General features: G+C 46.6%; 1 protein-coding gene across 1 annotated transcript in view; it reads left to right on the top strand.

Annotated features, from left to right (window-relative positions):
• The window catches only part of LOC147614360 (PTI1-like tyrosine-protein kinase At3g15890), a 126,256-nt gene that overhangs the window by 69,521 nt on the left and 32,230 nt on the right, over positions 1-24,505 (top strand). The window contains exon 3 of the mRNA XM_086780905.1: positions 9,595-9,857. Within this exon, the coding sequence (XP_086637031.1) occupies positions 9,595-9,857 (263 nt within the window). The remainder of the gene's footprint in view (positions 1-9,594; positions 9,858-24,505) is intronic.

Here is a 24,505-nt window from a genome sequence, read left to right on the forward strand (position 1 = left end):
TGGCGTCCCATACCGCTAGGTGATCGCTTGCGCTGCTAGCTCCATGCTCTACATCTCCACTGGCTGGTGTGTGACTCTATGGCCTTGGCACTCCTTATATAGGCTCAACGAAAAGTGCCTGCCAATAATAGCACACAAAAGCAAAAAGTGATGTTGCTGACCCATTTTCCCACGGATTGCACTCTAGCTCATTATCTGCCTGCCTGTCCCTAGCGTGCACATGACATACTCCCCTTCCTCAAAGAGCTCACTCTCGAGGTCACAAAAACTCAGTAGTAGTCAAGTCGCAACACTAGAAATGACTCACTATCGGGCGAAACCCATAGTCTCGAGGACAATCCTACCAGGAGATCAACCTGCTCAAAAAAATATCCCATGAGCATGAAATCCTAGGCAAAAAAGCAACATCTGTGTCAAATGAACCATCGGAGTAACTCTACTCTGACAATGCTACCAATACCCACGGTAAGCAACATGCTTTCAGTACCCAAGGTAAGCAACAGCTGTCCCAAAGATTTAACCACCATGCTTTAATCTCGATGTCCTCTGCTCTAGGGAAAAATCGAATACTTGGAAAAATCCTAGAATCTACTACTGGACTATAGTAGTCTCTTCCCAAAAAAAGGGGAAATATTAAATCTTCTTTCCAAACTCGGAAAGATCAAATCCATACTTCCAAAATTCGGAAGCGAGGTCAAATCTAACTTCCCAAACTCGGAATATTTCATTAGCCAAATCCACAAACTAGTGTTGTAGTAATCATAGCACGGGGTGAGTGGTGTATTATGGTGGTATGGGATGCCATGATCCATCACATGTTGCCGGGGTTATGCGAGAGTGTCCAGATCTCCTTCGGACTCTGTCCCTACGAACACATGACTGTCTTTTTATTTTTGAAATATAGATTACTTATACAGACAATTATGAGATGCTAGCTTGAGTCATACCGATGTCTGTAGGAATAGTTGTTCTCGATACTCATAGCTTCTTTGAGATTAGCTGGTCCGATTTGCTTTGAGTTAGGACAACGGATTTAGCTTTTTGCGGTTGAAAAGCATATATTTTTGACTTTCACAAACTGAAACAACCGCTCGAAAAGTATAACTCTAATCGAGACCAGGGACCATAACTCGGTCTAGGGAATAGACAACATCTGCGCGCATATACAAATAAATAAAAACTTCCATGCCTAGTGTCCTAGTCAAAGCATCTGTCTAAACCCATCAAATCGTGGAAACTAAATGTGTTTCTAAATCTTGTACTCTTAGGAGTTGGTCTATGAACAACCATAGGTCTAAATCGTTGGTGAAAAAGTAGGCATGAACACTCGGAACAGGTTGGATCCATGTACACACTCTTGCTGAGCTGAGCTAATGCGACGCCCATCTAGACTGTGACCTACTGGTGTCCCATACCACCAGTAGGGTCTCGTGAGGGACTTGGTTTGCAGGCAGGCTCAGCTATGTATGAGTAGCAGGTGCGCGTCCGCACTAGATCCAGGCTCTTGACTGTCGAAGGTAAAAATGGAGGAACATCATAGCTTTAACTACGATAAAGCTAAAAAGAATTACATACCGTAAGGAGTCACATGATGATCCTGTCATGCAAACTGACGTCCCACTATGTAATCTTAGTCTTGATGTGTCCAAACACAAATCCGTGTAGCCATTGTATGAGTGTGGTCAACTATTCCGTAATCCTATGCATGTGCGGTAGATATGGCCCATCAAACCAACCTAATAATGGTCATTCGAATTAACTGCTAGGTTTCAAGGCTGAGCTGTCATGGTGTAATACCATAATATACTCTCGCGTGTGTGTGTGTGTGTTTGTCCGTCAAGTTCTTGGAATAAGAACTCTTTGGTGTACCCCGGAACAGACATGTGTACTTTCATAACACGATACACCACTGTGCTTTTACTGCTAATCCCTATCTAGCATCTGTCTTGCATGTGAACCCGGACACATACTTAATAACACGCTGGTCCAAAAATGAGATATAACAAAACATGTGCATCCAAAGCTCGCAAGTGCAACGCAGAGTCCCGTACACATCCCGGACATCTCGGAGAGAAAAGAATCTGAGGAGAGATCTTGGGAAGACCTGTCACCGTCTCTTGTTGCTGTAGAGCAGCCCACTAATGGTCGTCCGTCCCCCATCTGATGCCCTTGCGTGGCTGTCCAGAACCTCTGGCTGCGTGGGGTAGACGTCGAACAATGCAGATGGCTGCTACACGTGCTACTCTGCTAGACTGCCCTGCATCTGCATGAACGGGTGCACACACGTCATGCGTGGCTGCGTGGTAAACAACCCAAAAGCTTGGCTGCTACACCCCAAAAGGGTCCCCCACCAATTAAGGCAGTTCGAATGTGGCTGTTACAGGCCCATAATCAGCCAAGGCAGTCTCCATGTGGACTAGTACAAGCCCATCTCTGGCCTGGCCTGTCGCACGTCAGCAGCTGAAGGGTCCAGTCAAAAACGACAGCCCTCACACCCTGACATGCCGATGCCCCATCACCTTGTTATGGGGATCTAAATCTGCCCCAAAACTGTGGAAAAACTGGCCTATAGACTGACTAGAACAGGCTGAAAACTGCCTATGCCCATGGACAGTCCAAAAGAGAAGAGAAAAGAGAGTTTGTTGTGGGCATGAGAAAGATTTTTTGCCCCCAAAAAACTGATGTTTTTTTCTGCACGAATATCAAAAAAACTTTTTCTTTTTTGCAAAACACTAGCTCGTAACCCTAAAAAGCAGCAGATTTTAATTTTAAAAAAAGAGTGTTTTATGGAAAAACTGCCTATAAGTTTAGAAAAAAAAATGGTCATGCTTTTTTTTCCAAACATTGGGCAAGAACAGCTCGTGCTGGCACGCATGATACGCAACAAACCGTCAGTACCTCAAGACATTATCCGAGCAGAGTTTGCTGTGCCATCCTATGATGGTAGAGGCCATATTTCAGACTATATGCCTGCTAGACAGATTCAGAGAGATGCCACAGGACAGATTGTCATACAGAGCTTTTGAGGCATCTAGACAGCTGGCTGAGGCAGGAGACAGAGGATCATGGTATGCACAGGTCACACATTGGTTCTCACAGCATGGCCTAGACATGGATCATCTACCACCATTCCAGTATGACAGGGATGCACCACATATCCGTCTCTCTCATAGTGAGAGGAACAGAGTATTGAGATAGGATCTATGGCAGCTCTATACACGAGAGACATGGATATCGCCTACACAGCCTCTTCCACCGAAGATGCTATACTACAGAGATCACTTCATGAGTATCACTGATGATGGATTTATAGAGAGGCCTAGATACATGGAGGGCTTTTTACCACACGGCTCCTGAGTGGCTATTGGTCAGCTCAGAGTTTCATCACACCGATTGGAGATTGAGACTGGCAGAGTAGCACGGATCCCTCGAGAGGAGAGGGTATGCAGATTGTGCAGAGAGGAGGTGGAGAGTGAGGAGCATTATGTATGCAGATGCAGAGCATATACAGCCATTAGAGAGAGATATCCCATTTTATTCAGAGAGCCACATTCCCCTACGCTAGATCTTTGAGGCAGCAGACCAGCGCATACTGGGGAGATACATTCTAGACATACAGCGCCACAGAGAGACATTATTACAGGCTCAGACAGCTCCAGAGGGGGGGCGACAAACACAGATTACTACATTTTTTCAGAGATCCATCCCCCTCCCAGCCCCTACACGGCAGGGAATTACTTTCCAGAGAGCAGAGACACTTAGAGCCCGCAGGAGACAGAGGACACCTGGCTTTCGGACACCACGCCTATACCAGAGAGAGATGACAGAGATCAGAGCTCAGTTTCACAGAGAGGGTGCGGAGCGACAGGCTCGCTTCAGATATACCATTTTATATCCCCAGTATGGTATAGGATGGAGCTAGCTAGGTTGCATATCATGATTGTATACTCCATGCATATAGCTTTGCATTCTCCTAGTAGTAGAGCTCCATCCCAGATTCAGCTTTTTTGTTCAGTACTTTTTCATTTTGTTGGGATGACAGAGGATACCCCATACAGGTACTCCGATTTGTCTCATAGGCCGAGTTCGGTCTTTTGGAAGACGTTAATAAAATCTTTCTTTCTTTCTTTCTTTCTAAATCTCTTAAGTTTTGAAGTGATAAAAGTGGATTGCTAAACTCGCGAAACTCGGGATAAAGAGAGTGGTGTGAGACTTGTATGACAGGATCTTTAATTACGAATACTTCCGCTACATGGAGATGATGTAACATTTTGATCTCATAGGTCATTTTGGCCTTTTGAAGATGGCAATACAACTTTCTTTCTTTCCTTATTTCTCTCTCATCAGCTAGCCATGGAGGGAGACACTTCATGTTGGTATGCGCATATAGCATCTTGGTTTGAGCTCCATGGGTTCAGTTTAGACAGACTTTCACCCTTCGAGTACTCTCTGGAGGCACCCTCTCTCACCTTGACACATTCTGAGATTAGTAGTAGTCATCAGACAGGACCTCATTCAATTGGACACTAGGAGGACATGGCTAGAGCCCTCACAGGAGTTGGGGAAGAAGATGGCTTTCTATAGAGACCATCTTCTCCGCACCACTGAGGATGGCTTCATACTTGGACTGAGCTACATGGATACCCATGTGTCTGATGGATTGAGGTGCACCATTGAGGAGATCCGCACCTCTTCACATCAGTTAGAGACATGCAGATGTAGAGGCATACCTCTAGGGGATAGGATTTGTCAGATTTGTTGGATAGAGCCAGAGACGGAGGAGCACTACATATGTCGCTGCACAACATATTATGAGATTCGAGGGCGCTACCATTGCCTTTTCAGAGAGGGATTTGGACCACTGGCTAGAGTCATGGACTATTGTGATCAGAGATGCTTGGGTTTTTATCTCGTGGAGATCCGCAGGCTCAGAGAGTCCATTATCGGGAGCAGACGCCCGATTGGCAGGGAGTCCACACAGAGACAGATTACTGACTTCTTTAGAGGGACTACTCAGGAGGACACATAGCCGACAGCCCAACAGCAGGCACCCCGTAGGACTCTAGTTGAGAGAGCTATCCAGTTGGGCAGATCGAGACGCCCGAGGGTTCGCGGATCCTCACATCGGAGACGGTGCCTACACTGGAGGATTTAGAGTATCATTGCGAGGCATCGGGCTCGTCCGACCAGGCATCTCACTATGGCAGATATCCATGCCATCTGGCAGAGACCCATGCTAGAGCTCCTAGGATGATTACCACTGCAGCCATATACTGTTGTACTCACTGTCACTTTTGTACTCCCCCATATTCATGTATTCATGTATCCATGTACTCATGTACCCCATTTTGACTAGTAGCATTAGCTTCCCACTCTCCCTAGTTGCTGCTTCCGGATGCTCCCTACTAATGTATTGTAGGGCTAGATGCTTACCTTCAGTTCTTTCTTTTCTTTTCCAGATAGTGTATCAGATGTCACATGGTTGTAACTTTGGTCTCATAGGTCACTTTGGCCTTTTGAAGACGTTAATATAACATTTCATTTCATTTCTCTCGAACAAAGATGAGAAGACTACCGACTAGATAGAACTCGAACAGCTAAGGGAGGAGGTCACGAACCTCCGTTCTGAGATAACCGCCATTCGGGAAGCCACAAGGATGGAGGAAGGTGAGCTCTCCAGGCTGGAGAGTCTAGAAGCCAATGTGCAAGACAATATACCTTCAGCCCAGAAGGAACTGGAGGAAACGAAGAAGGAGATGGAGAAGGGCTGGGCTGATATGGTCAAGGAGGTCCAGAAGGAATGGAGACATGTCACTAGTAGATAGCCGGTACCCGATACCACCTTGGAAGAAGAGAAAAGGAGGAAAATCAGAGCCCTACATGTCAGGGTAGTGGGATGGAAAGAATCTACACCCTCATCATTAAATTTGGAGATATGGAAACCAAACAGGCTTTCCTCAAAAGAAGGAGAGCCCTCAAAGGGGAGAAGATTTACCTTGAGGATGATGTGACTCTGGAACAAGTGGCACACAGGAAGGAGTGCAGGAAGGAGTGCATGCCATGCATCTTGGAGGCATGGAAGGGCAGAAATGGGCAGTATACAGGGATGGGAGGCTGATTATTGCAGAGAGATGTGTTAAATGATGGCACGCGACCTATGAGACCAGTCTTTAGATTGCAATCTGGAATTGTAATGGGGGCCTGGGACTAGATGCAGGATTATTTGAGGAGGCTCTCAGGGACTGGGATATAGTCTTGTATACAGACACCCGTGCCAGGGGAATACGCTACCCGGAGAAGCAGGATACAGGTGGGAATCGGTCCATTCCCCAGCCACGCATCAATGGAGGGACCAGGGGATCTAGAGGTGTGGCTATGCTCTACAGACAAGAACTCCACTATACGATACAAGTGTCTAGACGGGATGAGAAGGCACAATACATGTGGATCAGGGTCAGGACAGAGGATGCCTATGACATATATATTGCAGTTTGTTACTTCGCCCCAACCAAATCCCCATATGCATCCAGGGAACTCGCCATACCAGGCCCTTTACAGGGACATAGCTGAGTTCTCCAGGATAGGAGACATCCTTCTTACAGGGGACTTCAATGCCCGGACTGCCAGTGTTCAGTTGCCCTTTTTTGTGACAGAGGACCCCAGGAGGTTGATATTGGGGAAACTGAGCTTAGCCAAACTTCAGCAGATATGGCACCACGCACAACATATGGAGACTACCTACTCGACTTGGGAGGAGCTCATGGACTGGCCATATTTAATGCCATGGCTGGTAGGAGCATTCACATGTTACCTTAAGGGACATGGATCTAGTACGGTCGACTATCTTGTGGGCTCACTCTCACGGATACCTCTCATTTCGGGGTTCATTGTCTCACCCAGACCTATTGGAGTTGCAGCTGATCATGCCTACCGGGCTTTCTGTCTCACCTGCGGATACGCCACTCAGCCATCCTCCATACCCTATCCCTACTACCTGAAGTACCTCTTTACCAAGGAACCTCGCCTGTCTATTCCGATCACCTCTACTGCAGCCTCTTCGATCTAGATCCACATGGTCCCATGGATGACTTCACTACCTAGCTAGCCGACAAACTCCACACATAAGCATCCATAGATTTGCCTCGTACTCAAGCCACCTCCAAGACACCCTGTGGAAACGTCCCACAGAATAGTTGGTATGATGTGGAATGCCGAGAGACCCAAACCCTCCTCGACTGCGAGGTAGCCCAGGGCTCCACCACACACGGACAGGCCTGTATTGCTTTCTGTTGCCTCGTGCGAAGGAAAAAGCGAGCCTACCTAGCCAAGCTTGAACGCGAGTTTTCAGTCTGAGGATGGTGAGAGATGCAATTGACAGGTTGGAAAATGGGAAGGCACATGATCATGACGGTTCGGTAGCTGAGCACTTTTCCCAGAGGCCAAGGACATTTTGTGAGGGCTTTCTTCACAGCTGGTCATGCAACACTATCGTACCTATCCTGAGGGCAGGAGATGCTATGGATCCAAATAAGTATAGAACTATCATGATTAGTCACACACTGGCCAAGCATCTATTTTGGAACATGAGCTGAGTAGATGGGCAGAGGCACAGTGACTTAGAGCACGTGCCACCAGGGCAGGCAGGATTCAGGAGAGGGCATTCCACATTAGATCATATTTTCACATTGAGGGCCATCATTGAGGAGGGGAGAGCTCACAGGAAGAGGATCTATTGCTGCTTTGTAGCTTTCCGCAAGGCATTTGATATAGTCCCACGAGCCCAGCTGATGAGGAGACTACAGGACTTAGGAGTCCCACTGGAAATGTCATGGGCGATTCTCTGCCTATGCGAGTCCGTGACAGGCCGAGTATGTGCCCAAGGGGAGACTCAGATATCATACACAGCACGATTGGAGTATAGCAGGGCTGCCCATTGTCCCCTATGCTCTTTGGGCTCTACGTTGATGAGGTGTCAGATTGGCTGGACAGACAAGGAGGGCAGGGAGCACCACTAGCAGAAGTTCTGATTACATAGTCCTCATCTCGGGGTCTGCCCTGCATCTCCGGAAGTTTGATAGAAACTTAGTTGAAGGGCTTTGTGTGAATATATGCTCTCATGTGTGTGTGTGTGTGTGTGTGTGTGGAGTGCGTGTGTGAGAGCATATCTTGATACAGAGTTCTACACCCACTATTGGGCACTGTGACATTAGCGAGGATGTCGTAGTATCTAGTCCATACTATGCATAATGGAGTTGATAGTTATATAGTCTTGTGGGTTGACTACCATGAGTATATAACATGAACGTTCTTAAAAGGTGCATTTGGGCATGTTCTTGGATCCATCTAGGTATATATATACACACCATGATTAGAGATGCCTAGGACTCTCTCTTTGGAGCTGTGCAAACACACAGTCCCTACTACACCATAGGCCAACGGCAGTGAGGGGAAGGCAGAGGCATGTATAGACTTCTTCCGGGCAGACACTCTTAGAGCAGTCCCCCCTCCATCTAGATCCCATGTAGAGACCTCTACAACAGCCCCCACCCTATCACCCGAACCCCAGGCGGCAACCGTTTGAGCCCAACCTAGAGGAGTGTGATTAGACAAAGCCATTGAGCTTTGTAGAGCACGACGCCCTCACCCACGGGGGCCTTGCCCACGACCATGATACTTTAGGCAAATCGGGGCCGTCATCTCCCACCATAGGAGGACCTTCTCTTACGAGCTTAGTCCCACCACCCTGAGCACCATGCAAATGCTCCCGATGAGGGATATATTAGGATGAGGGTAGAGAGCTATACGCTCTCAGTTCTAGTACTGGCTTTAGCTTTTCATTTTTAGTTTCTAACTCAGACATTGTATCACATGGACTTGATGTAATTATTTTGGTCTGATAGGTCACTTTAGCCTTTTGAAGATGTTAATATATTGCTCAATATGATTTCCCCATGGAACAGATTGTCTCTAATGACAATGATCTTCTTTGTAGGAATATCCATGAGTCATAAACCTTCTGCATGGAAAATACATTTATGCTTTTTAAAGATATCAAATCCATGCACAAAGCATGTCAAAACAAAAGGCCAAAATTAGCTGATGTGAAATACTCCTTTCACTGGTTTTCTGCAATGCTAGTGAGTAGGAGATTGCAAGTGTCCTGCCTATTGCGCAAAATGCAGTAGGAAGGCCATGTTACCTCACAAAATTGCATGCCACCTTTCTTTGGTCACTCTAATTTTGGAGTATGTGCCATATATGGGTTCAAGTGGTGTTTTACTTAAAGTGACTTAAGAAGTCCCTTTTTGTCCGGGCCCACCCTACCATCAGGTGGCCCTTCTCCTGGATGCCTTATAGATCGTTAGATTTGTGAGTGGAAAAAAGTGGGAGGAAGGGGACAGGGGATCTTTTTAAAGCCACTCTTATATGCTCCCTATACTCCTGTCATTTTTGAGGAATAAATTAAGATTTTCTTATGGCTTGCATGATGCATACCTTGTCAAAGGCTTTATGTATACTCCATAACTGTTTAATGCTACTTGGTGCACAGCCCTGACAATGTAATATGTCCATCTTCTTTTGCTGTGATGACAGATAGCAGTCAAACGGTTGAAAGTTTGGAGCTCAAAAGCTGAAATGGAGTTTGCCGTGGAGGTCGAAATTCTGGGCCGAGTTAGGCACAAAAACCTGTTAAGCTTACGTGGGTACTGTGCAGAGGGACAAGAGCGCCTCATTGTTTACGACTACATGCCCAACATGAGCTTATTGTCACATTTGCATGGACAGTACAAATCAGAAGGTCTATTGGACTGGCGAAAACGTATTACGATTGCTCTTGGTTCAGCAGAGGGACTTGCGTAAGTTTCATCCCTAGGTTTTACTCAATATAAAACTGTAAATCTTGAATGCTTGTACTTGCTGATTTTTTCAAATTTCTATGTCTGAGAGTTTGGTTTGAACTAACTATAAAGAGGACCATATTAATTCAAAGAGATACATGAAGCTGCATCCGGAAGCAGCAACTAGGGAGAGTGGGAAGCTAATGCTACTAGTCAAAATTGGGTACATGAGTACATGGATACATGAATACATGAATATGGGGGAGTACAAAAGTGACAGTGAGTACAACAGTATATGGCTGGAGTGGTAATCATCCTACGAGCTCTAGCATGGGTCTCTGCTGTATGGCATGGATATCTGCCATAGTGAGATGCCTGGTCGGACGAGCCCGATGCCTCGCAATGATGCTCTGAATTCTCCAGTGTAGGCACCGTCTCCGATGTGAGGATCCGCGAACCCTCGGGCGTCTGGATCTGCCCAACTGGATAGCACTCTCAACTAGAGTCCCACGGGGTGCCTGCTGCTGGGCTGTCGGTTGTGTGTCCTCCCGGGTAGTCCCTCTAAAGAAGTCAGTAATCTGTCTCTGTGTGGATTCCCTGCCAGTCGGGCCTTTGCTCTTGATAATGGACTCTTTGAGCATGCGGATCTCCACGAGATAAAAACCCAAGCATCCCTGATCACAATAGTCCATGACTCTAGCCAGTGGTCCAAATCCCTCTCTGAAAAGGCAATGGTAGCGCCCTCGAATCTCATAATGTGCTGTGCAGCAAACAGATGTAGTGCTCCTCCCTCTTTGGCTCTATCCAACAAATCTGACAAATCCTGTCCCTTGGAGGTATGCCTCTAAATCTGCCTGTCTCTATCTCTAATTGATGTGAAGAGGTGCGGATCTGCCCAATGGCGCACCTCAATCCATAAGACAGATGGGTATCCATGTAGCTCGGTCTAAGTATAAAGCCATCCTCAGTGGTGCGGTGAAGATGGTCTCTATAAAAAGTCATCTTCGTCCCCAACTCCTGTGAGGGTTCTAGCCATGTCCTCCTAGTGTCCAACTGAATGAGGTCCTGTCTGATGACTCTACTAATCTCAGAATGTGTCAAGGTGAGAGAAGGTGCCTCCAGAGAGGGCTAGAAGGGTGGAAGTCTGTCTAAAGTGAACCCATGGAGCTCAAACCAGGATGCTATCTGCGCATACCAACCTGAAGTGTCTCCCTCCATAGATAGCTGATGAGAGGACTCTAAAGCAAGTCGTGCATACCGGTGCCGGGGAAGCTCCCAGGTGCTATGAATGAAGGACACTGATCTGGCAAGAGCCTCGACTTCTCGGATACGGAACTGGAGGAGGCTCTTCAGGCACTTCCTTGGGGCAAATGCCCTTGTGAGGACGGTCTCTCAGTGGCTTTCTTCCAGAGGTACTGGGGTCTCTTGCCTAGGGGTTTCAGATTGGCATTCCAGGAGATCATGGAGTCGGGAGACATGCCGGATAGCATGGCAGAGGGGTTGATTCACTTGATCCCTAAAGAGGGAGGAGACAGACTGGAGATTAGACAGAGGAGACCGATCACCTTGCTAGGCACGGCCTACAAGGTCCTAGCTAAGGTGATCAGCAGGCGGCTTCAGCCTCACCTTCCGGACATCATCCACTCCACGCAGACAGGCTTCATCCAGGATAGGAGCATCCTGGATAACATCTTCTCTTTCTGGGAGGCTACGGCTTTGGCTAGATTTCGGCAAGAGGATCTGGCAGTGCTCCTTCTCGACTTCGAGAAGGCATATGATCGGGTGGACTGGGCCTTCTTGGAAGGCACTATGGAGAGGATGGGCTTCCCCCCTCAGTGGATCCGTGGGGTCTCTGCACTCTACACATCGGCCCATAGCCAGGTGGTGCTGATACAGGGCGTGCGCGGAGAGAGGTTCCAGCTCTCGCGCTCGGTGCGGCAGGGGTGCCCCTTGGCGCACTTTCTTTTTCTTTTTGTGGCGGAGGCCATGACTACTTTCTTGACGGCACAGAATACAGGTTTGCGGGGCCTCCAGCTCCCCATCCGCACCACGGAGCTCCTAGACTCGGAGTTTGCGGATGACACTGCTGTCTATCTTCAGGGAGGGGAGGAGAACCTCCGCCGCTTCGCCTCAGCCATGGACAGGTTTTGCAGAGCTTCGGGCGCTTTGATCAACTGGCACAAGTCGTGTGGGTTGTGGGTCAGTTCTGTGCCCCCCCGACTTGGAGGCCAGTTGATGGGTTTCAGTGGCTGCCCCCCGGCACTACTGTGCGTTATTTGGGATGCTATGTGGGCATTGACATATCTCCGGAGCAGCAAATAGCCCCCCTTCTTCTGAGCATTCGGAAGAAGCTTCTGTATTGGAGTACCGCTCGTTTATCTCTGGCTGGCCGAGTGGTTGTGGCCAACCAGGTTCTGCTTGCTACCATGTGGTACATCACTTCTTGCTGGGCCTTCTCGCCGGCGTGTATTGGCCAGGTGCAGAGGCTCATCAGGAACTTTCTTTGGTCTGGTGGCGACGGGCGGCCCGCCAGGGCCAAGGTGGCATGGGCTGTGATCACCCAGCCGAGGGAGAGAGGCGGCCTGGGCATAGTTGATCCTATTTGTCAGAGCCGAGCTTTGCTTGGCAAGTTGGTGGTTCGTGGCCTCCTACCAGGTGCTAAGCCGTGGAAGGAGTTTCTTGTTTCCAGGATTCTCAGCCGCACTCCTTCTCTTAGCGGCCCCTGGACCCCCAGCATCAGGTGGATCTTTACAGAGCAGCGAACCAAAGGAGTGGGCCTTGGCTTCGAGGAGCGTTTTGCAGCTAGCCTTTTGAGGGCCTGGGAGCATCTGAGGCCGTCACTCTTCCAGACTCCACCGGGCACCGATGAGGAGCGCTTGAGGCAACCATTGATTTGGAACCCCTTGATCCGACTTCCCAGTGGTCATATGGTTGGATCGCGATCTCACGTGTCGTGGGGCCCGTTGAGCTCCGGCCCAGCCCAGTCCCTAGACGACTGGATATGTTTTCAACAGCTGCCTCCAGAGGCTCAGGAGAGGAGACTCAGCGGGATGAGGGGCAGAGAGTTGATGAGGCAGGACATTGAGGCGGCCATCCCCCGGGAGTGGCGGACTCCAGTATAGGACCCTCCACCTCCACAGTGGATGGGCGTCTTTACTCGGCATGAGATCCTTCTAGCGGTCTGCGGCTCAGCAGAGAGAGTCGCCCCACTCACCTTCGAGGTGGGAGAGGGAGGCCAGCTTCAGAGGACCCGACTAGATTTGGATGAGTTTCAGGGTTGTATCTTTCAGAGGGTGCGGGTGGTCGGCTTTCATCAGAGACAGTGGCATGTAGACCCCTCACCGGCCTCGATAGGGAAGGACTATTCTTGGAGATTATGGGCTTGGGACAGCAGGCCTCTTATTCGCCTTCAGTGGGATCCAGGCGAGTGGCTTTGGCGAGATCCCTACTCGGCCCCTACCAGCCCAGGCACCCGCTTTTTTCAGTACACAGCGAGGCTGGGGCGGCGGATCCAGAGGCACAGGACAGCGGGTACCCCGGCGGCGGCCGAGCATTGGCGGCGACAGGGGCCCTCCCATGCCTTCCTTAGGGACTTCTGGCAGCGCCTTTGGGCCAGCTTCCGGCCCCGGAAGGTGACTCTTTTTCTCTGGCTTACAGCGCATAGAGGACTGGCTGTGGGGGCTTGGGTAGCTTTTGGCAGACACCCAACGTCCTGCCCTCGGTGCGGCCATGCACAGGAGTCGCAGCGGCACTGCTTATGGGATTGCCCACAGGCATAGCAGGTCTGGCAGCGCGCTCTCAGGATGGTTTTTGCAGGCTCGCCAGGTGAGATGATGGCGACGTGGGGTGCGGTGGCTTGGGCCACGGACAGCGGCCCGGCCCTTGGATACGAGGACGTCCCTAGCAGTGTGACCATCCAGGTCTCTGACAGGGCAATGGCGGTGGTTCCGACGCCAGACTTCTCTTCGGCAGTCTCCCAGGAGGGGGACGGGCATAGATGGGAGATGATCAGTAGCATGACGGCTTGGCACATATGGAGAGCCCGATGCAGGGAGGCCATAGACCACCAGGCGACTCCACCGGCAGAGGTGGACATCATTCACACCTTGAGAGGACACTGGGGGAAACTTCAGGGCGACTCAGATCGCATGAGAGGTCGCCGCAAGGCATTCCTCCGCACTTGGCAGCGTGGCCCTTTCCTCATCGCGAGGGGCGAGGATGTCACTTGGCACTACAGGCCTCCAGTTTGGCTCTTCTCACCTCCTGCATGTACTACTAGGTAGCCCCCCCCAGAGAGCGGCCAGCCACGGGGGTGGAGCTCCGGTGTTCACTGTGTTTATCCCTCCTTGAGAGGTGAGCTTTGTAGCCTTGTGGCGTTTTCTCATTAACTAATAGAAGGATCGTTTTTTCACCAAAAAAAAAAAAAGGAAGAAAGAAAGAGGAAGTTTTGCTCTGGACTGCAACCAACATATCGTTCGGGCATTGAATTGCACCTGAAACATACTTTGCAACAGCTCACAGCCTCTGCTCTTGCTACGGAGCAATTGGTGCTCAAAATTAAGCAGGATCAAGGCGGTTCAAAGGGGAAAGACAAGGCTGTCCCAAATCTGCAAAAAGGTGGACAGCCACCTAAAAAGAACTTCCGGGAGACCCACAAGGGAGGTAGAGCTGAAAATACCTCATCTAAAGATTAGGGCCCAAAGAAGAACAAATTCGGCTTGACCCCGGAGCAAAGAGAGCAATATGCTAAGGAGAGAAAATATTTTTCTTGTGGTAGCAAGGAGCACATGTTTCGACAATGCCCTGACCGCAAAACCAAAGCACGAGGACAAGCAGACCAAGGCTAATCTACATGCAGTTCCCGATGTGCAGGGAAACACTGAACATGATGCAAAAGAGCGAATGGTATGCAAGGCTTGGGGTCAAATCAAGGATCAGCCCGCCTTATTCATGTTTGATGACCGTGCAACCGATAACTTCATCTCCATACAAACGGCAGCTGCATTGGGTATTGAGGTTGAGAACATGGGACCTCAGATTGAAGCCCAAGCTACATTTGTTGTCATTCCGCATGTGCGTGGACTATAGAGCTTTAAACAAGCTTACCATCAAGAACAGATTCCCAATTCCGGGTATTGATGACATTTTGGATAAGCTTGATGGTTCGGCTTGTTTTAGCCAACTTGATTTGAAGAGTGGTTATCACCAAATACGAGTGGTTCCACAAGATGTCCATAAAACTGCATTTAGGACAGCCTTTGGATTATATGAATTTTTGGTAATGCCTTTTGGTCTCACCAATGCTCCTGCCACGTTTGATCGTATGATGGATAGGATATTCCGATCCCATCGCAAATTCACATGAGTATTCTTTGATGATATCTTGGTTTTCTCTAAGAATGAGCAGGAACACAAAACTCATTTGGTCACAGTGTTCGAAGAGTTGTGGAAGCATAAACTTTTCATTAATGCCAAGAAAAGTGAGTTTTTTCTTTCAGAGATTCATTATTTGGGACACATTGTATCCAAGGATGGAGTTACAATGGATCTTGCAAAGATAGAGACCATTCGGAATTGGCCAGAATTGCAAAACGTACATCAAGTACGTAGTTTTCTGGGATTATGTTCGTATTATAGGCTTCAAAAGAACAGGATGCTTTCTTGCAGCTCAGGCATGCTATCATATGTGGTCCAGTATTGATTGTTCCTGACTTGCACAAGTCATTCGTAGTTGAATGTGATGCTTGTGGTGATTGTATAGGAGCTGTCCTAAATCAAGAAGGGCATGCAGTTACATACGAGAGCCGTCGTTTGCATGATGCTGAGCTTCATATGGATATCTATGAGAAAGAGCTCTTGGCTGTAATTCATGCCTTAAAGATCTGGAAACATTATCTTCTTGGGGCTGAATTTGTAGTCAAGACAGATCATCAAAGCTTGAGATACTTTCTATCTCAAACAAAGCTTTCGAAGAAGCAGATGAGAATGGCAAACTGTCTTTCCATGTTTCATTTTTAGATTGTGCATACTCCAGGAAAGAAAAATGTGGTGGCCGATGCATTATCCCAGGAGGCCTTATGTAGCTGCAGTCTCAGTGGCCTCTCATGGGGACTTATCTGCTATGCGAGATTTGTATCATTTGGATGTTGATTTTTGCCATATATGGACTGATTTGTTGGTTGGTCATTCACATGCCTCTAATGTTATCAACGAGGGTTATCTTATGAAGGATAATTGCCTATGTGTGGTGAAGGATTTGCGTCCAAAGGTTATGGAGGAATTGTGATATTAAGTTGTGCTAACACGCGTGTGGGTGTCCAACGGAGTCTATTCCCACTTGATGGGATCGGTTTCAGTTACAACCATGTGACATCTGATACCTTGTCTGGAAAAGAAAAGAAAGAACTGAAGGTAAGTATCTAGCCCTACAATACATCAGTAGGGAGCATCCGGAAGAAGCAGCAACTAGGGAGAGTGGGAAGCTAATGCTACTAGTCAAAATGGGGTACATGAGTACATGGATACATGAATACATGAATATGGGGGAGTACAAAAGTGATAGTGAGTACAACAGTATATGGCTGGAGTGGTAATCATCCTAGGAGCTCTAGCATGGGTCTCTGCCGGATGGCATGGATATCTGCCATAGTGAGATGCCTGGTCGGACGAGCCCGATGTCTCGCAATGATGCTCTGAATCCTCTAGTGTGCCCACTGCTGGGCTGTCGGTTGTGTGTCCTCCCGGGTAGTCCCTCTAAAGAAGTCAGTTAATCTGTCTCTGTGTGGACTCCCTGCCAGTCGGGCGTCTGCTCGTGATAATGGACTCTTTGAGCGTGCGGATCTCCAGGAGATAAAAACCCAAGCATCGGTGATCACAATAGTCCATGACTCTAGCTAGTGGTCCAAATCTCTCTCTGAAAAGGCAATGGTAGCGCCCTCGAATCTCATAATATGCTGTGCAGCGAAAGATGTAGTGCTCCTCCGTCTTTGGCTCTATCCAGAAATCTGACAAATCATGTCCCTTGGAGGTATGCCTCTAAATGTACCTGTCTCTATATCTAACTGATGTGAAGAGGTGCAGATCTCCCAATGGCGCACCTCAATGCATGAGATAGATGGGTATCCATGTAGCTCGGTGATGACACGGAAGCGGTATAGCTATTGGTACAAACACACCCAGAACACCAGACCCAAGAGCATGTACAAAACTTTATTTCAATACAAGTCTTCGTCTTTACAGAGTTGAACATCCATTACATCCTCATAACCATCTTCATCTAACACCCATTCAAAATCAGCCCACTCCCCTTCAGTGATATGAACTATGACTGATCAGTACCCTGCATCACTCTCAGAATAAACGACCTCAAACATAGAACCATCTTCAAAGTACAGTTCTTCGATATCCGGACCAAACTCCAGAACAAGATACATATCTGAGGTGGGCTACCCTCAAAGCTTTTCTTCAAGTTTACAAGACTGTATTTTCAAGACAGCAAACTATTACAAACATGTATACAAGAGCTTAGTTCCAGCTTTGACTCTTTACACAAAACTTCATAGAAAACCCGTCCAGTATACTCTCACAGAGGGATTCAAGCGCTGGTGTTTGATTGATCAACCAAGAACACATGCATATATTACCATCATCATCATAATCATCATCATGGCCATAGAATGCACCAATGTCCACAACCCACAAAGGCAGCAATACAATCCTAACAAAGGCCCTATGGCAGCCAACCCTTGCATTCCACAGTCTCTGATTTCATGGCTAGCATCTTGCTCCCCTGACGTGCATTGTTCTGTCCACGCCCCAGCTCATTGAGTATCAACAACAACCAAGCAGGCAGCCACGCGCGCAATCTTCTGGCCTGTAGGTCACAGAGCAAGTCCTCCCCCTCTAAGGCTTCTCCCCTGCTCCACACAAGATCTTTTGGCCACTTGAGTGGCTCCTGTCTCTTCAAAATCAGATTAGCCTACTCCTCAGGGAGCTTGATACTGACCAGTGACCCTCTCTTTCAGGTCGCCCTGCTTCCTACTGCACCAGTATGCAAAAACAACAACACTTCTCTCCAAAAATCACGTCGCCTCTCTTCTCTGGCTGTCGTGGCTCTGTTTCTAGGCAAAAAAATAGTCGCCCAGCTTCCCTCCCGCTTCTGACATAGTTCTTCAGCAAATATTCAAATGCATACCTCTTCTACACGTAGGGAAAGCAAAAGAACAGTAACTTCCCGTGATGGAAAATGCTTTCTCTGCCAAGAACTTGTTGCCCAAAGCCTTCGAGATGTAAATTCAGCAACCTTTGTTGGCGAACTGCATTCCAAGCTCACTCACAAGCTACTCTCGCTCTGGTTCTTGCTCCCTCAAGCCTCCCCTCAGCAAATTCAGCAACCTCCGCTCGCCATCTTCTCTCCGGGCATCCGTAGCAAGCCCACAGTTGATCTTCTCTGCTTCCACGGCTTTGCAGCTTCCCCAAATTCAAAAAAACAGGCGCCTACTTCATTGCCATGCTTCCCCAGGCTCCCGTTTCCACACGCTTCCAGTTAAGCTCTCGCAGGCTCTAGAAACCAGGTGCTTACCCCAGGAGGCTTCTTGAGCTGACACTTGGCATTGGCCTGCATGCCTGCCACCTATTCAAATCAAGCTTCCATTGACACATAGGTGTCCAGTCACATTATCAACATCCATCAAACAGTCTACCTTAATCCCTCTTCAAAAACCTTGGAAATTGTGCCAGAACCTTTTTATTTTTTTTCTTTTCACTTTCTCTCTTCTGTACATTAAATTTAATCTCAACCAAAACTCAAAACTGACTCAAATTGATTACATATTCCTGAAGCTCTTAGTATTCTACACAGTATATACACATCATTGGTCTCTGTTTTTGTCCACACATATTTAGCAACCCCTTATTTCTGCTGAGACATTCATGTCTAGCAGCTGTACAAACAGAGATGTGATATTCAGGTCTTCCTCTGTACTCTCCACAACCTTCTGACATGCATCATAAGCTTCCCGATCTTTTTCTTTCAAGGCTAACATCAACCGAGCAAAATATCTCTTTAATTGAAGACCATTCACCCTTCTTTTATGTTTCTTTCCATTTAAATCAGTAAGCTGATAGCTTCCATTATCAAACTCTCAACTTTGTATGGACCTTCCCACTTTGTCTGAAATGCAGTATGAAATGTACTGTCCAGCTTGCTATTATACCTGAGAACCAGATCACCTTCTTCGATTTCTTTTTGCTTCACCTCCGTATTCTCTTTTTCTTGTCTTTTCAATTGCATAGTGGCATAATGATCAAAAGCTAGTTCTCTGTCTAATTGGACTGTTTGCAAAGCCAACAATCTTTCTCTATAATAATTGATAGGTTCATATCCTTCTTCAACGAGAAACTTCAAAGCTGGAATTTCTACATCAATAGGCATGAGTGCTTCTTTCCCATAAACTAAATGAAATGGTGAGAATCGTGTACCAGATTTCACCGCAACTCTGTATGCCCATAATACACGATTCATCTCTACATCCCAATTTTTGACATGACTTTCTGTCATTTTAGTCATCATCAACTTAAATTCACCATTGAATTTTTCATTCAAACCATTGCATTGAGGGTGATAAGGAGTGATATACTTGTGGTTGATATTTAGTCTTCTGCATAAGTGGTCAACTACCTCTCCTCGAAACTCAGGACCGTTATCTGACAATAACTCCAGAGGAATACCAAATCTGCAGTATATATGTTCATACACAAAATCAGCCACTTCCTTACTATCTACTCTCTTCACTGCCTTTACTTCTGCCCGTTTTAATAGGTAATCCACCGCAGTAAGCATATAACACTTCCCTCTGGCCGTCCTGGGAAATGGTCCAATTGCATCCACCCCCCACCTCTCAAAAATGTCATATACCAGCATGATATTTCTCGGCTCCATTTTTAAGATTCTTTTCCCCATTCTCTGGCACTCATGGCAAGACCTGCACGAGTGTTGAATATCCTTCTGGATGGAAGGCCATACATAGCCCTCCAGCAATATCTTTTGCAGAGTGATCTTAAATGCATAATGACCGCCACAAGCTCCCTCATGATTTGAAGATAGAATATGATATATTTCTTCCCTCCAGGGAATTCTTCTCAATACCTGATCAGCTCCTTGCATGTACAATTCATCTCCAATCATGACATAATGCTTACTTTTCCTGATAAAATGATACTTTTGGCCTTTTTTGAGCTCCTCAGGCAAGCGACCTGAGAGTAAGTAATCCACCACTTTAGACAGGTATTCTCTCCTCCAGTATAATGGTTCTTCAATTTTTGCAATTACTGGGTCCTGATTAATTACCTCCTGGGCTATGTGCAATATGATTGTCCTTCCGCCGCACATGTTGAATACTCCATGCTGTAAATTGATGCAGCAGCCTTCTAACATCGGCCTGACATCCTTTTAATCTCGGATTCTTCGCCTGCCAACTACCCAAGACCTGCTTTACTACTAACAGGGAATCTCCTTTTACAATTAACTTCTGAATTTTCTGTTTTAGAGCAGGCTGCAGCCCCTTAAACAACGCTACGTATTCAGCCTCATTATTACTTTCGGCTTTTAGACGTATTCCATCTTTTAGAATCAGCCCGCCTTCTGAATCCTGGATTATATAACCCCCGGTGGCATGATGTATACTCCTCTTATATGAACCATCAAAGAACAAGACATGAGCTCCGGGAATGATAATTTGTTCCTCTTTTTCTATCTTTGAATCCACTTCTTTCACCAGGATCGGGCCTTCCTTATATGTTAGAAGATCTGCCAGAGTTGCCTTGCAAGTATCTTCAATTAAAAATGAGAAATCATATTCTTGAAGCTCCACTAACCATCGCATCATATCTTTTGAGAGCGAAGTACCATTCACCAACTGAGGGAGAAGAGTGTAGTTCGTCAGAACCACAAATGGTCTCATCAGGAGATATGACGTGAACTTCCTGCAAGCATATACCAGACTCGACAAAACCAATTCAGCCTCTGTATATTTCCTTTCTGCTTCCGTCTTCACTCTACTTGCATAATATACAGGTTTCATGTATCTAGACTCATCTCCTCTCTGCATTAAAATTGCTCCAACCACATCCGGACCAAAAGATGGATTCACATAAAAGACCTGGGAGAAATCTGGGGCTTTTACACTGGAAATACCTCCCAATACCTCCTTCACTTTCTCAAACACTTTCTCGCATTCTTCATTCCATTGCAACGGTTCTTTTCTCATGGCCTGTTGAAGAGGATAAAGCAATTGAGATACTAAATGAATAAATCTCGCCATATACTTTACCTTCTGGACAAAAGTCTGCAGTAGATAATAAGATAAGAGCTTTTATTTTCTCTGGATCAGGTTCAATTCCATTTTGAGATATCATATGACCCAACAGCTTCACTTTTGAACATCCTAAATGACACTTTTAGGATTCAACTGTCCACCTGCATCATCCATTTTAGAAAATACTTGCTCCAATTTATCACCATGCTCCTTTTGAGAACTATATACACATATATCATCCAAAAAAGCTCTCACAAAATCATCTCTAAGAGGTGCAAGTACTCTATCAGTATTCCTCTGATACCATGAGGGCGCATTTTTCAAACCAAATGGTACTACTCGATAACAATAGCAACCCCACAGTGTAATGATAGTGGTTTTAGCTTGGTCTTTCTCAGCAATTGAAATCTGAAAATACCCAGAGAAGCCATTACATACACTATACCTCTCATACCCAGCCACCTTGTCTAAAATGTCATCAATGAATGGCAGAGGATAGTGATTGCTTTTTGTTGTAGCATTTAGAGGCTTGTAATCAATACAGACTCTCCACCCACCTGTATGCTTTGGAGTAATGACCACTGGATTTGCCCAATCTGAGTGATCTACTAGATAAATTTATCTTGCCTTTAATAATTTACTCAACTCTTCTCTCAATACAGGCAATAGCTCTCTGTTTATTCTTCTCAGCTTCTGAAACACTGGCTTCACACCCTCCTTCAATACTATAGGCATTGGTTCACATTTGAATCCTCGGATCTCTTCATATGAGGTAATGAACAAATCTGGAAATTTATGTATTACCTTCATATATTCATCTTTTTCCACTGCTGCAAATTGGGATTCAACATACCCTGTAATAGCTTCTCTTTCTCTGCACTGGGTGATGGAGGCTGCATCAGACTGTCCATATCTTCAAGTCTACTCTCTTCTTCCTCCTTTGACATTTCTTCAACTTGCATTATATACTCATCTTCTTCTTTCACTAAGAATGATACCTGACCTTCATCATGAGAAGTAGAACTTTCTTCCTAAGTTTCACTATCTGTATATTCATCAACACTTGTTTCTTCAGGCTCACTCTTCATTTCCAGCTTGCTACTCATATATTGAACTTCCTGGCTCTTCCTCTCTTATTATGTACAGTTATAGTACCCCTCCTCCAATTTTGGATGGCACCCACCTGTCTGAGTCAAGGCCTACCTAAAATCAGCGGATAAGCTCCCAAACCAGCCGGCATAATATGGCAATTTATGCTGCAAATCACACCAAAAGCAGTCACTGGTACTCCTGTACATATACCCAGACACTTCACCTTTGCATGATTTGCCAATCGGAGTCTAAAATCTGAATCAGCATTCAGCTTTAACCCCAATCTCTCCATGTAGGATTGAGTCATTACGCTGATTTGTGCACCGCCATCCACATATGCCTCTCCAACACTCACACCTCCACACCAAGCATCAACCGACGGATAGATATCAGGAAGGTCTTCCACAGACATCAACTCCATTTCACCTTGCGTGGGCTCCTGCTCATTTGCTTTCCTCGGATTTGCCAGCCTCTTCCACTCTCTCTTGAGCTTCGGACACAATCCAAGCAATTGGGCGAATGTTATATTGGCTGCTCCTCCTTTCAAATCACCCATCAGGGCGTATTCTTCGTGACCTTGACTGATACGCAAATCTGAAGTTTTATAGCGTCTTCTTGGCTTTCTTTTCTTCTCTGGTTGAGGGCTGATGTCAAATTGGACATGTTTTCCCTTCTTAGATGACGGTTTAGCTTCCTCCATTGTACTTATTGTCCTCTTGGCCACAGGCATGATTTCTGGAATAGTCTCCACTCCTATCAAGCTAAGAGCCGGTCCCTTTCCTTTATCTTCTCGTTCAACTCCACTGGTAGAGGGCTGACTTGGATCTTTTACCTCAATACTGTGATTTCCTGATCTATCATTAGTTCTTTGCATCACGGGATACATTTCACCACCCACCCTGGGCGGTTTATCACATTGAGGGCTGATATGTCCCCGCTCCCCGCAATTACAGCATTTGACATTGCTTAAATAATAGCCTCGTTCTCTCCCTCATCCTCCCATATTTCCTTCACCTGTTGGCATAATATCTCTCCTATTATTTGGAGCACCTCGGCTTCTTCCCCTTCCACCTGCTTCCATCCAATTCAAACTTAAAGACTGCATGAGTTCCACTGCATCATAAAAGTCTCTTCAAAGTATCCTCCTGTTCAGGAACAACAACAGCTTCTCTTTCAGGATGCATACTCTCAATCTCTGGCATCTTCACAAACTTCTTTGGCTCTTCCTGTATTCCCAACTGCCTCAGACGCTTCACCTTCCACTCCTTCTCTCGAGCAACTCTGACAGCTTCCTCAAAGCTATCCAGATTCTTCAGCTCCACCTTCAGACGGAGGGTTGGCTCCAGACCACAGCCACAAACCGGTCTCTCTTTATCATCTGCGGGGGTATTTCAGGAATCAAAGCCTCACACCATAGACTCCACAGTCTACCAAACTCAATCAAATACTGATCCACATCCTGTCCATCCTTCTGCTGAATTTTACACAACTCTTTCCACACATCATTCGGACTTCTTACACGGGCAAACTGTGTTAAAAATGCAGCTCTAGCTACACGGTACTCAGGGTCCTGTTGATGAGCATTCCTGTGTGTAGTCACAAACATCTGTAGCCATGCTTTTGCATCACCCTGTAAGCAATAAGTCAAAATCTGAGAGAGGATCTCCGGGGTTGCCCTGTCTTTCATCAAAGCTGTAAATTCCATCTTTTCCAGAAATTTAAATGCACTTTCATGCGGTAATCCCCAATATTCTGGAAAGTCCTGAGCCATCTCTTCAATCTTTCTTCACACAAACCCTTGTCTTCTTTTACAAACCGAAGGAAATTTGTTCCTCTGTGGAGGCACCAAAAAGTGATGACACGGAAGCGGTATAGCTATATATGCCTTTATAGAGTGTCACACTTTCACACACTGGTACAAACACACCCAGAACACCAGACCCAAGAGCACTCAACAAGCTGTAGATCTCTGCGGTGTATACTACATCAGTCTCTCTACAAACTCCACATCTATTTCTCTCAACATCTCCTCCGAAGTGTCAAAGAAGGTCTGGTACTGAGCCGTTTGAGCATTAACGTCCCCAAGTATGATAACATCTCCCTCCCTGGAGAACTCCCATATGTCCTCATCTAGAATCATATATGGAGATTGCCCCTTGGGCGCTGCATACTGAGACGTGCTGGGTGGAAAGTAACGTATAGCAATGTATAGGGGTCTACCCTCATCTGCCCTCACTCTGACCCACATGTACCTCGCGC

Source organism: Cibotium barometz, chromosome 42, assembly GCF_041138505.1.
Source record: "Cibotium barometz isolate CiBa-2024 chromosome 42, ASM4113850v1, whole genome shotgun sequence".
NCBI classification, from domain to species: domain Eukaryota; kingdom Viridiplantae; phylum Streptophyta; class Polypodiopsida; order Cyatheales; family Cibotiaceae; genus Cibotium; species Cibotium barometz.